The sequence below is a fragment of the Oncorhynchus masou genome, chromosome 1, assembly GCF_036934945.1.
Source record: "Oncorhynchus masou masou isolate Uvic2021 chromosome 1, UVic_Omas_1.1, whole genome shotgun sequence".
Lineage (NCBI taxonomy): Eukaryota > Metazoa > Chordata > Actinopteri > Salmoniformes > Salmonidae > Oncorhynchus > Oncorhynchus masou.
The window spans coordinates 7,972,735-7,986,962 of record NC_088212.1 but is presented as its reverse complement, the minus strand read 5'-3'; the positions used below and the strand labels follow the sequence as shown (position 1 = coordinate 7,986,962).

Here is a 14,228-nt window from a genome sequence, read left to right as displayed (position 1 = left end):
TCACCTGACACCAGTGCTGTTGCCACGACGATCAGGTGGTTTAAAAGGACAGAGTGTATTTACCTGTATAAGAATGGCCAGGTGACAGAGAGGAGTGGCTATGCGGGCAGAGTGAGTCTGATCACCCAGGAGCTGGAGAGAGGCAACGTGTCTCTGAGGCTGAGAGACTTCAGGAGGTCAGATAGTGGAGTCTACATCTGTCAGGTCATCCATGGAGAACAGAAGGTGGAGGCTGCAGTGGGTTTATGGAACAGAGGAGGTAAGTGTTCTAGAACTCCAGTAATGTTTCTAAACACCTAAACAACAACAATAACAACCAGTCTCTTTCCCTGTACAGAACACTTGTACTTTATCATGTAGGTAGGAGTTCATAGTAGGAGTTACAGATGAATAGACGAGATTCCTTCTGAATATCAACTAGTTACAATGCATATTACCATCACTCTGAGCTTTGAGCTGGTCCTAAAGCATTAGAACCATTCCAACATTACTGTCACGTCCCTTGATTGTCATTAGTAATGAATGACTTTTCATATCATAGTTGTCCCACAATATATCTGCTATAGAGGTCAACATTTCACATAGTCCTCCCACTATATATCTGCTATAGAGGTCAATATTTCACATAGCCCTCCCATTATATATCTGCTATAGAGGTCAATATTTCACATAGTCCTCCCACTATATATCTGCTATAGAGGTCAACATTTCACATAGTCCTCCCACTATATATCTGCTATAGAGGTCAATATTTCACATAGTCCTCCCATTATATATCTGCTATAGAGGTCAATATTTCACATAGTCCTCCCATTATATATCTGCCAGAGAGGTCAATATTTCACATAGAAAGGTGGAATACTGTTAATTATAATCCTGTGTTAAATGTATACATCATTTAGTCATTATTCATCTAATTCACAACCAAAATGAACATGGAATCAGCTTGAATTCAGTTTGATGTCCCAGTTTGAATCATTCTGTGATGTTTAGACTGTTCCAATAGTAGCACTGCTTACATCCCTTTCCCTAGATGTACATTAGTAATGAATGTGATGACCAGTCATTACAATATGATGTGTGGTATTTCATTAAATTATGTAATGAGACAGAAATTCAATGAACAATAATAACTAATTCATTCTGTTTTACATGATCATTATTCATGACTCTCCATCTTGGATAATGGATGATCAGATATCCGTGAGTATTTACTTATTTGTCTGTTTTGTTTATTGACAACCAATAACACAAGACAAAGAACAGACCAGAGTGTTAATCTGATACTATAAAAACTACAGGCCTTGTGAACAGCAGTGTCTTCTTCAAGGCTACAAATTAAATCAGTTTCTTTACATTTATCAAAACTCTCCCCAAATGTTCTCAAGGTAGGTTGGATTAATATGTATAGATTTTCTTCAAATTATCCAGAATTTTCATATCATAGATCTCCCACAATATATCTGCTATAGAGGTCAATATTTCACATAGTCCTCCCACTATATATCTGTCATAGAGGTCAATATTTCACATAGTCCTTCCATTATATATCTGCCATAGAGGTCAATATTTCACACTCCAAAGTTGTTAAGAGATTTATGTTCTCAATGTTCATAAACTGACCTTCAATTAACTTACTCGGTCTGTTTCCAAGAATTTGTAAGGTTCTTGTTGAAATGAAACAGACAGAGGCCAGTCTACAATAGTCAGCAACGTTTATTTACGAGAGCTCTACTGAGTTGTACAAAACCATTTATTTTATACTTGGCTTCTTACGCACATACATACACACACAACATTAGGTATCCAACGCACACCCCGTCCTGCTCCCCAGCTGAGAGAGATTAGGGAAGGCCACGAAAAACACTCCCCATCCTCCCTCAAGATAGGGGGGCCCTGGGAAGTACGTCCTTTCCTTTCCACCATCTCCCAGAGGCCCCATATCCAAGGTCTGATTGACAATTCTGCTAAGACAGTCTGTGTTTGAGACACCCACACACCACATTATCTATATTGTTTTACTCTAATTCTGACTAGAATTACACATTTATTGATTATAATTTTATACATTCTAATCAATTCCATAAAATCATACAGGGGAAAGGTGGAATACTGTTAATTATAATCCTGTGTTAAATGTATACATCATTTAGTCATTATTCATCTAATTCACAACCAAAATGAACATGGAATCAGCTTGAATTCAGTTTGATGTCCCAGTATGAATCATTCTGTGATGTTTAGACTGTTCCAATAGCAGCACTGCTTACATCCCTTTCCCTAGATGTACATTAGTAATGAATGTGATGACCAGTCAGAGGCTACAAATTAAATCAGTTTCTTTACATTTATCAAAACTCTCCCCAAATGTTCTCAAGGGAGGTTGTATTATGATGTCATATGTTCTTCACATTCTACTGAATGTGTATTCCATAGAACCTCCTCCTGACACAATATCCTCTATCTGACATAGAGCCCAATGCTGGTTATCACAAACAATGACAATAATCATTTGTTCAGAGATAGGACAATAACAAAACAACATTATTTATGAAATTAACAAGATCTCATTGGTGCCCACAGTCCCTACATGAGGGAGGCTTGAGTGACAGGAGAATTCTGATTGGTCCTGTTTGTTCTGTATATAGTGATGTCATCTACCACACAGAACTCACCTCTCTGTTTTACACCATAGACTCAGGACCAGAGTATTTACAACGTGAGACCCAGGAGGACAAGCTGAAGAGGGAGGCATCAGCTGGTCAGCTTGGTAAGTATGAGAGAGTCTGGAGGAGAGAGGATTGAATCAGGGAACATGAGTGATGTCATTCTGTTTTTCAGACTAATTCATTTGTAATGTATCACATAGTCAATAGACCAGTTGATGATTGGTTCAGCTCAGATAACTGTTGACTGGAGGAAATAATTACTAATAATTGTACCACCTCCATCAAATGATAATGTCTTTATAGACATACTATTGAATGAATTAATACATTACTTATTCAAACAACCAATTAAATATGTTAATTGCTTTCTGTCAGAGTTGAAGATGGAAAAAGAATTAAAAGAGAAATTAAGACAGGAGATGATGAAACAACTAGAGGAGAAACTGGTTGATATGACCCAAGAAGTGAAAGAGAAAGACACACAACTGGATGATATGACCCAAGAAGTGAGAGAGAAAGAGAGACTCCTGGAGGAGAAGAACCAGATAATGGAACAGAGGGAGAAACTATTAGAAGAGAAAGAAAACCAACTGGAAGAGATAGACAAGCAACTAAAGGAAAGAGACATTCAACTAGAGGCTCTGAGAAAGAACCTGCAGGACAAGAACAGCCAAGTAGAGAACTTCAGAGTCCTACTGCAGGAAAAAGACCTTCAACTAGAGGACAGAAACCACAAGGACAGACTACTGGAAGAGAGAGACAGACGACTGGAAGAGAAAGAGGACCAACTAAAGGAAAAAGACCTTCAACTTGAAGACAGGAACCACAGACTGGGAGAGAAGGACAGACTACTGGAAGAGAAAGACAAACAACTGGAAGAGAGAGACAGACGACTGGACGAGAGCGACAAACTACTGGAGGGAAAAGAAAATGAACTGAAAGAGAGGAGACAGGAAGTAGAAGAGAGGAGACAGGAAGTAGAAGAGAGGAGACAGGAAGTAGAAGAGAGGAGACAGGAAGTAGAAGAGAAAGACAACCTACTAGAGGAGAGAGAGAACCAGTTAAAGGAGAGAGACAAACAAGTGGAGGATGTCAACAATGAAAATGCTGAACTGGGTAAGATCATTCACACCACTAATACATTTAGTCTTCTGTACTTTCCTCAATTGTCAGGTTATTGTCGACTCTCCACTGAGTTGTGAATATTGTTGTCCATCACTTCATACTTTCCCTCTGCATCATATTTCTGTCTAAAGTCTTTAACACAGAATTCAGATCCTAGTCCTCCTTTGTTATTTCAGCTCAACAGATATGTGATGTGAAGACTGAGGTAGAGAGACTGAGAAGAGAGATCTCAGCCCAGATGACTGGTGAGTGAGATATGTGATACTTAACATTTCAGTAGAAACCCAGAACTCCCCTTCAGTAGGTCTATGTGCCTTCATGTGTCACTGAGGTAAATGTTCCCATTCTAAATGGTTGTTCTACTATTTTAGAACATGGAGAGATGGCAGATACAGGTTCCATACTCCCAGTCAGGAGGAGAAACAGCCTGGAGGATCCTCCACTTAGTGAGTTATCAATATTGTCCTGTTGTCTCCTACTGTTTCTAGTCTATAGTGGACCATCCTCCACTTAGTGAGTTATCAATGTTGTCCTGTTGTCTCCTACTGTTTCTAGTCTATAGTGGACCATCCTCCACTTAGTGAGTTATCAATGTTGTCCTGTTGTCTCCTACTGTTTCTAGTCTATAGTGGACCATCCTCCACTTAGTGAGTTATCAATATTGTCCTGTTGTCTCCTACTGTTTCTAGTCTATAGTGGACCATCCTCCACTTAGTGAGTTATCAATGTTGTCCTGTTGTCTCCTACTGTTTCTAGTCTATAGTGGACCATCCTCCACTTAGTGAGTTATCAATGTTGTCGTGTTGTCTTCTACTGTTTCTAGTCTATAGTGGACCATCCTCCACTTAGTGAGTTATCAATATTGTCCTGTTGTCTCCTACTGTTTCTAGTCTATAGTGGACCATCCTCCACTTAGTGAGTTATCAATATTGTCCTGTTGTCTTCTACTGTTTCTAGTCTATAGTGGACCTTCCTCCACTTAGTGAGTTATCAATATTGTCCTGTTGTCTCCAAATGTTTCTAGTCTATAGTGGACCATCCTCCACTTAGTGAGTTATCAATATTGTCCTGTTGTCTCCTACTGTTTCTAGTTTATAGTGGACCATCCTCCACTTAGTGAGTTATCAATATTGTCCTGTTGTCTCCTACTGTTTCTAGTCTATAGTGGACCTTCCTCCACTTAGTGAGTTATCAATATTGTCCTGTTGTCTCCTACTGTTTCTAGTCTATAGTGGACCATCCTCCACTTAGTGAGTTATCAATATTGTCCTGTTGTCTCCTACTGTTTCTAGTCTATAGTGGACCATCCTCCACTTAGTGAGTTATCAATGTTGTCCTGTTGTCTACTACTGTTTCTAGTCTATAGTGACCATCCTCCACTTAGTGAGTTATCAATGTTGTCTTGTTGTCTACTACTGTTTCTAGTCTATAGTGGACCATCCTCCACTTAGTGAGTTATCAATATTGTCCTGTTGTCTCCTACTGTTTCTAGTCTATAGTGGACCATCCTCCACTTAGTGAGTTATCAATATTGTCCTGTTGTCTCCTACTGTTTCTAGTCTATAGTGGACCATCCTCCACTTAGTGAGTTATCAATGTTGTCCTGTTGTCTACTACTGTTTCTAGTCTATAGTGACCATCCTCCACTTAGTGAGTTATCAATGTTGTCCTGTTGTCTACTACTGTTTCTAGTCTATAGTGGACCATCCTCCACTTAGTGAGTTATCAATATTGTCCTGTTGTCTTCTACTGTTTCTAGTCTATAGTGGACCATCCTCCACTTAGTGAGTTATCAATGTTGTCCTGTTGTCTCCTACTGTTTCTAGTCTATAGTGGACCATCCTCCACTTAGTGAGTTATCAATATTGTCCTGTTGTCTCCTACTGTTTCTAGTCTATAGTGGACCATCATTCACTTAGTGAGTTATCAATATTGTCCTGTTGTCTCCTACTGTTTCTAGTCTATAGTGGACCATCCTCCACTTAGTGAGTTATCAATATTGTCCTGTTGTCTCCTACTGTTTCTAGTCTATAGTGGACCATCCTCCACTTAGTGAGTTATCAATATTGTCTCAAACTGTCATCAATCTTGATATTCTCTATGTTCTCCAATAATCTATATTTCACTATGATGTGTAATGTGTTTGTCGTTTGATTATGCTATGTTTTAAATGTGTCTCTGATGAGTCAGTATGTTGACCAGTTCTCTATGTTGTTACAGTGGGAGGAGAGACCTCAGATACAGACCCTACACTTCCACTGAGGAGGAGAAACAGCATGGAGTTAAATCCTCCATCTAGTGAGTTATGGATGTAGATGATATTATATTAGACACTGTTGTATCTCCTCCATATAGTGAGTTATGGATGTAGATGATATTATATTAGTCACTGTTGTACCTCCTCCAGAGAGTCAGAGTGTTGATCAGTGCTGTGTGTTGTGTTGCAGTGGGAGGAGAGAGCAGCACTCCAGACTCCCCAGTGTCTCCCAGTGTGTCTGAGCTGAGACTGGTGCTGCTGGGGAGGACTGGGGCTGGGAGGAGTGCAGCAGGAAACACCATCCTGGGCAGAGAGGAGTTTGGGGCCCAGGCCAGCCCCTCTGCAGTGACCCAGAGGAGTAAGAGGAGAGAGGGGGACGTGTGTGGGAGACGGCTGGTGCTGGTGGACACTCCAGACTGGTTCTGTCCTGGACTCTCTCTGGAGGAGATGAGACAGGATGTGGGGCTCTGTGTCCGTCTGTCTGCCCCGGGACCCCACGCCTTCCTCCTGGTCATACCAGTGGAGCCCTCTAAGGGGGAGGAGAGAGGGGTGCTGGAGAGAATAGAGGAGATGTTTGGGGAGGGTTGTTGGGAACACACTGTGATTCTATTCACCCATGATGATGGACTGAAAGAGCAGAGCATTGAGGAGTTTCTCCAAGCAGGAAGTCAGGACCTCCAGCAGCTTGTAGAGAAAAGTGGGAGCAGGTACCACGTCCTCAACATTAAGGACAGGGCCCATGGCACTCAGGTATCAGAGCTGCTGGATCAGGTAGAGGAGATGGTGGCAGGAAACAGAGAGAGATTCTACAGCAGTCAGACCTACCAGGAGGCAGAGGACCAGGTTAGAGAGATGGAGGGAAAGATCCAGAGAGAGAAAGGAGAGAGGAAACAGAGGGAGGAGAGAGACTTGAGAGAGAGGCTTCAGAAGGAGTTGCAGGACTCTCTGATAAAGATAGAGGGAGTGATCCAGGAACATGAGGGAGATATCAGAACACTCAGTGAAAGAACCAGTGAACTGGAGAGACAGGTGAAAGAAGAGAGGGATGAGGAGAAGAAAAGAGAGCTGGAGAGGGAGCTGAAGAGGGAGTCTGATAGGAGGGAGGAGATGGAGAGAAAGCTGGAGAGATTTAGAGAGAAGAGAGAGAATGAGAGGAAGGAGATGGAGGAGAGACACAGACAGGAGATGGAGAACTATGAAGGAGAAGCCAGAGTTGAAGCAGAGAGAAACCTGATGAAGATTGTCCTGCCTGAGTTACAGAGGAACATCATGATCTCACAGACAAAGATGCAGAGGGAGTTCAGCAGACAGATGGAGGAGAAGGATAGAGAGATGACGGAGAAGGATAGAGAGATGGAGGAGAAGGATAGAGAGATGGAGGAGAAGGATAGAGTGATTGTGGAAAGGGATGGAGAGATAGAGGAACTGATAGAAAGACTGTGGGAAATGTGTAAATGAGTTATTGTAACTCGCCTGAAGAAGTGCTGGGATACATGGAGAGGTAGAAGAAGGGAGAGGAAGAAGACAGGGAGAACTGATGAAGATCTGAGGAATGTTTGGGCAGATGTAACCTAGTTCACCATTTCACTGAATTGGCCTGACAACGAGGTTAGAGATGAGATGACTTTTTCATGGAGGGATTTGAGAAGCTGGAGATAATAACATGATATTTATCTGACAATGTAAGGCCAACCTGATAGTCTGTCCTGTGATGAGTGTCATGGTGGGATAACAGGTCAGACTACTGATCCTGTCTCGGTCCAAATCTGTACTTCTGCCCCTGAGCAAGGCACTTAACCGAATGATCTCCGGGCGCCCCCTCCGGATGTCGATTATGGCAGCCCCCCCCCCAGAGGGGTCAGGTTAAATGCAGACACATGGGGGGGTCAGGAGGTGGGGGGTCAGGAGGTCAGCGGGCGGAGTCAGAGACTGAGAACTCTAAAGATCTGAGTGAGACTTTTACTCAGTGTTTGAGGAGGTCTACTATTGAACAGAGAACCATACTGTATCTACCACACACTACTTCCTGTTCTTATTCAAATTGTTTCATGTTGAAACTAAATGTACACTGAGTGCACAAAACATTAAGAACACCTTCCTAAAGTTGAGTTACTATCTATCCCAATGGAACTCTGATACCACATGAGACTGACATTGTTGAAATAAAGAAATGTCACTTTGTAAGACATCAGTGTTTGGACATTGTTTGTCTTGGATGATTCTCTACAGTACACAGCTGAGCTGTCAACACTGAGCTGTCAAAACTGAGCTGTCAACACTGAGCTGTCAACAGTGAGCTGTCAACACTGAGCTGTCAACACTGAGCTGTCAACACTGAGTTATCAACACTGCGCTGTCAAAACTGAGCTGTCAAAACTGAGCTGTCAACACTGAGCTGTCAACACTGAGCTGTCAAAACTGAGCTGTCAACACTTTGATGTCAACACTGAGCTGTCAACACTGAGCTGTCAACACTGAGCTGTCAACACTGAGCTGTCAACACTGAGCTGTCAACACTGAGCTGTCAACACTGAGCTGTCAACACTGAGCTGTCAACATTGAGCTGTCAACACTGAGATGTCAACACTGAGCTGTCAACACTGAGCTGTCAACATTGAGCTGTCAACATTGAGCTGTCAAAACTGAGCTGTCAACACTTTGATGTCAACACTGAGCTATCAACAGTGAGCTGTCAACAGTGAGCTGTCAACACTGAGCTGTCAACACTGAGCTGTCAACACTGAGCTGTCAACACTGAGCTGTCAACACTGAGCTGTCAAAACTGAGCTGTCAACACTGAGCTGTCAACATTGAGCTGTCAACACTGAGATGTCAACACTGAGCTGTCAACATTGAGCTGTCAACATTGAGCTGTCAAAACTGAGCTGTCAACACTGAGCTGTCAACAGTGAGCTGTCAAAACTGAGCTGTCAAAACTGAGCTGTCAACACTGAGCTGTCAAAACTGAGCTGTCAACATTGAGCTGTCAAAACTGAGATGTCAACACTGAGCTGTCAACATTGAGCTGTCAAAACTGAGATGTCAACACTGAGCTGTCAACACTGAGCTGTCAACACTGAGCTGTCAACACTGAGCTGTCAACACTGAGCTGTCAACTCTGCGATGTCAACACTGAGCTGTCAAAACTGAGCTGTCAACACTGAGCTGTCAACATTGAGCTGTCAAAACTGAGCTGTCAACACTGAGCTGTCAACACTGAGCTGTCAACACTGAGATGTCAACACTGAGCTGTCAACACTGAGATGTCAACACTGAGCTGTCAACACTGAGCTGTCAACATTGAGCTGTCAAAACTGAGCTGTCAACACTGAGCTGTCAACATTGAGCTGTCAACACTGAGCTGTCAACACTGAGCTGTCAAAACTGAGCTGTCAACATTGAGCTGTCAACATTGAGCTGTCAACACTGAGATGTCAACACTGAGCTGTCAACACTGAGCCGTCAACACTGAGCCGTCAACACTGAGCCGTCAACAGTGAGCTGTCAAAACTGAGATGTCAACACTGAGCTGTCAACACTGAGCTGTCAACAGTGAGCTGTCAAAACTGAGCTGTCAAAACTGAGCTGTCAAAACTGAGCTGTCAACACTGAGCTGTCAACACTGAGATGTCAACACTGAGCTGTAGGCTGGTCTCTACATGATACTGCTACTGTTAGAGTTGCGTAAGTTCGAATCTGGTATCAGGATGAATATAACAATGAGTCACCGATTGTATACTATGTATTTTCTTTGCAACGTTCGTATCTACGGGCTCACTGTAATACCACGCAGGGCAGAACAGGGAACTGACAGGATGTATGTAAACAGTGTTCTTATACTGTGATAGACATTGTCCCAACCCCGTCTGTTGGCCTATCACAGTAGAGGCTGGGCGTGGTTTAAACTTGCTCAGCCTATTGCAGGCGCTCAGGCGGGTCCCCGCCTCTTGGAGTCCTCCCTCCCTCGATGTATAGATCCTTACTGTTCTGGTATCACAGCCTAGTTATAACAGTTGCTCAGCTCCTGCTATTGTGTTGTTCAGTATTTATCCATCTCAGTTAAACCTCGTGACGACCACCCCTCCCGTATCACATTTACATCACATTTACATTTAAGTCATTTAGCAGACGCTCTTATCCAGAGCGACTTACAAATTGGTGAATTCACCTTCTGACATCCAGTGGAACAGCCACTTTACAATAGTGCATCTAAATCATTAAGGGGGAGGGGGGTGAGAAGGATTACTTATCCTATCCTAGGTATTCCTTGAAGAGGTGGGGTTTCAGGTGTCTCCGGAAGGTGGTGATTGACTCCGCTGTCCTGGCGTCGTGAGGGAGTTTGTTCCACCATTGGGGGCCAGAGCAGCGAACAGTTTTGACTGGGCTGAGCGGGAACTGTACTTCCTCAGTGGTAGGGAGGCGAGCAGGCCAGAGGTGGATGAACGCAGTGCCCTTGTTTGGGTGTAGGGCCTGATCAGAGCCTGGAGGTACTGCGGTGCCGTTCCCCTCACAGCTCCGTAGGCAAGCACCATGGTCTTGTAGCGGATGCGAGCTTCAACTGGAAGCCAGTGGAGAGAGCGGAGGAGCGGGGTGACGTGAGAGAACTTGGGAAGGTTGAACACCAGACGGGCTGCGGCGTTCTGGATGAGTTGTAGGGGTTTGATGGCACAGGCAGGGAGCCCAGCCAACAGCGAGTTGCAGTAATCCAGACGGGAGATGACAAGTGCCTGGATTAGGACCTGCGCCGCTTCCTGTGTGAGGCAGGGTCGTACTCTGCGGATGTTGTAGAGCATGAACCTACAGGAACGGGCCACCGCCTTGATGTTAGTTGAGAACGACAGGGTGTTGTCCAGGATCACGCCAAGGTTCTTAGCGCTCTGGGAGGAGGAAACAATGGAGTTGTCAACCGTGATGGCGAGATCATGGAACGGGCAGTCCTTCCCCGGGAGGAAGAGCAGCTCCGTCTTGCCGAGGTTCAGCTTGAGGTGGTGATCCGTCATCCACACTGATATGTCTGCCAGACATGCAGAGATGCGATTCGCCACCTGGTCATCAGAAGGGGGAAAGGAGAAGATTAATTGTGTGTCATCTGCATAGCAATGATAGGAGAGACCATGTGAGGTTATGACAGAGCCAAGTGACTTGGTGTATAGCGAGAATAGGAGAGGGCCTAGAACAGAGCCCTGGGGGACACCAGTGGTGAGAGCGCGTGGCGAGGAGACAGATTCTCGCCACGCCACCTGGTAGGAGCGACCTGTCAGGTAGGACGCAATCCAAGCAACTTTGTAAGATACAGCAAGTCACACCATGTGCTCAATATTGTCACATACAAACGCAAGGACAAAGCATCTGCTGGGCTGTTATCTACATTTTTGAAACATGCAGGTCACACCATGTTATTCAGTTCTTGTCACACACACAAACAGGCAAGTAGCAAGCAGTTGTTTAATCTCATAATGGATGCTCCAGTGCACAGATATAGATACCCCCTTTTCACACACACAAAGGTGTCAATCAGTATCCTTTATGCCAGCGGTCCCAACATAGTAATATGTTAATAGCATTTCATGAAAATAATAAAAAGTTTATTATTTATTTTTTAACAGAAAAACAGAAAATAAAAATCATCCAAGAAAAAATTAAAAATCAACAAGTGATATATGCTTTTGTCAAAAACAGGATAAGACTTTATTGTTTATTGACGTGTAAAGATGTAGGATAAAACTTTGGTCCTGGAAAACAGAGTAAAGCATTATTATAAACCATCTGGTCCTCTCAGCTACTCCTATCCTGCACCAGGTGGGCTCCTTGCCACGCAGGGACTCCAAACATAAGAGAGGACATTTATATCGTACACATTATGTATTTAAGAAGTTGTCATTCCACGACCTCACCCACAGCAAACCAGGGGTCATCCTCAGTCAGCCCCATCCTCCCCTGAAAGCTTGATTCAGTATCAGCATCTCCAACTGGAGCATCAAGCAAAGGCTTCATGCCTGAATCCTTCACCACATCTGTAACAGACTTCTTAAAACACGGTATGATGCAAGCAGCACAACACATCAATAACAAAAATACAAGAATTAGGGTCAGAAATCCAGTAACCACCAGTGATGCATCCAAGACATCCAGCCAGACTCCTCCACCCCAGCCACACCCCCATCCAAGACATCCAGCCAGACTCCTCCACCCCAGCCATACCCCTATCCAAGACATCCAGCCAGACTCCTCCACCCCAGCCACACCCCCATCCAAGACATCCAGCCAGACTCCTCCACCCCAGCCACACCCCCATCCAAGACATCCAGCCAGACTCCTCCACCCCAGCCACACCACCATCCAAGACATCCAGCCAGACTCCTCCACCCCAGCCACACCCCCATCCAAGACATCCAGCCAGACTCCTCCACCCCAGCCACACCCCCATCCAAGACATCCAGCCAGACTCCTCCACCCCAGCCACACCCCCATCCAAGACATCTAGCCAGACTCCTCCACCCCAGCCACACCCCCATCCAAGACATCCAGCCAGACTCCTCCACCCCAGCCACACCCCCATCCAAGACATCCAGCCAGACTCCTCCACCCCAGCCACACCCCCATCCAAGACATCCAGCCAGACTCCTCCACCCCAGCCACACCCCCATCCAAGACATCCAGCCACTCCTCCACCCCAGCCACACCCCCATCCAAGACATCCAGCCAGACTCCTCCACCCCAGCCACACCCCCATCCAAGACATCCAGCCAGACTCCTCCACCCCAGCCACACCCCCATCCAAGACATCCAGGCAGACTCCTCCACCCCAGCCACACCCCCATCCAAGACATCCAGCCAGACTCCTCCACCCCAGCCACACCCCCATCCAAGACATCCAGCCAGACTCCTCCACCCCAGCCACACCCCCATCCAAGACATCCAGCCAGACTCCTCCACCCCAGCCACACCCCCATCCAAGACATCCAGCCAGACTCCTCCACCCCAGCCACACCCCCATCCAAGACATCCAGCCACTCCTCCACCCCAGCCACACCCCCATCCAAGACATCCAGCCAGACTCCTCCACCCCAGCCACACCCCCATCCAAGACATCCAGCCAGACTCCTCCACCCCAGCCACACCCCCATCCAAGACATCCAGCCAGACTCCTCCACCCCAGCCACACCCCCATCCAAGACATCCAGCCAGACTCCTCCACCCCAGCCACGCCCTTCATTTCTGCCGAAAGCTCGTCCAACCCAACCAATGCTTTTGATATACTCCCATCAGGACTGGTATTATTAGGTATAAATGTACAACATTGTTCCTGAAACACTTTGCAAACCCCTCCCTGACTGGCCAGGATCATATCTAAAGCCAATCTCTTCTGCCTGGCGGTCCTGGTAATAGCCTCCAATTGCTCAGCCATACCAGTAAGGGCAGAGCCGGTATAGTTAGCAAAACGTTGTTGATTATAGTATATATCATTTATCCATGAGGTCTGTTTGCTATCCACAATAGCAGGGCCAATAATTGATAGTAGATGCCATAAACCATCATTCCTGTTTAGGGCCTAGAATTCCTAAGGAACACCAACTGGCACATCTATTGCCATCTATTGTTGAAATGTATATTATCTGTTACCTCAGACCAAGGTGCATCACGCTTATATCTGTAGTGAGGGTGAACATCATTAGGTGCTTTTCTAGTAGATCCCAGGAGCTGATTAGCTGTAACTTCAATAATGGTTAGTGGTATTATCAGACTGGCAGTTAGTTCGAAGGACAGGTGTTAAGTGCCTGTTTGGGCCACACACCCACTATACATCAGGACAGGTGTTAAGTGCCTGTTTGGGCCACACACCCACTATACATCAGGACAGGTGTTAAGTGCCTGTTTGGGCCACACACCCACTATACATCAGGACAGGTGTTAAGTGCCTGTTTGGGCCACACACCTACCATACATCAGGACAGGTGTTAAGTGCCTGTTTGGGCCACACACCCACTATACATCAGGACAGGTGTTAAGTGCCTGTTTGGGCCACACACCTACCATACATCAGGACAGGTGTTAAGTGCCTGTTTGGGCCACACACCTACCATACATCAGGACAGGTGTTAAGTGCCTGTTTGGGCCACACACCCACTATACATCAGGACAGGTGTTAGGTGCCTGTTGGGCCACACACCCACCAT

General features: G+C 45.2%; 1 protein-coding gene across 1 annotated transcript; it reads left to right on the top strand.

Moving 5' to 3' along the window:
• Positions 1-2,535: 2,535 nt before the first annotated feature.
• Positions 2,536-8,237, top strand: LOC135512208 (calponin homology domain-containing protein DDB_G0272472-like). Its single transcript, XM_064934022.1, has 6 exons — positions 2,536-2,770; positions 3,045-3,785; positions 3,971-4,039; positions 4,166-4,240; positions 6,015-6,092; positions 6,242-8,237. The coding sequence occupies exons 1-6, from the start codon at positions 2,551-2,553 to the stop codon at positions 7,507-7,509; spliced, it is 2,451 nt and encodes an 816-aa protein (XP_064790094.1). The 5' UTR covers positions 2,536-2,550; the 3' UTR covers positions 7,510-8,237.
• The last annotated feature ends 5,991 nt before the right edge of the window (positions 8,238-14,228 follow it).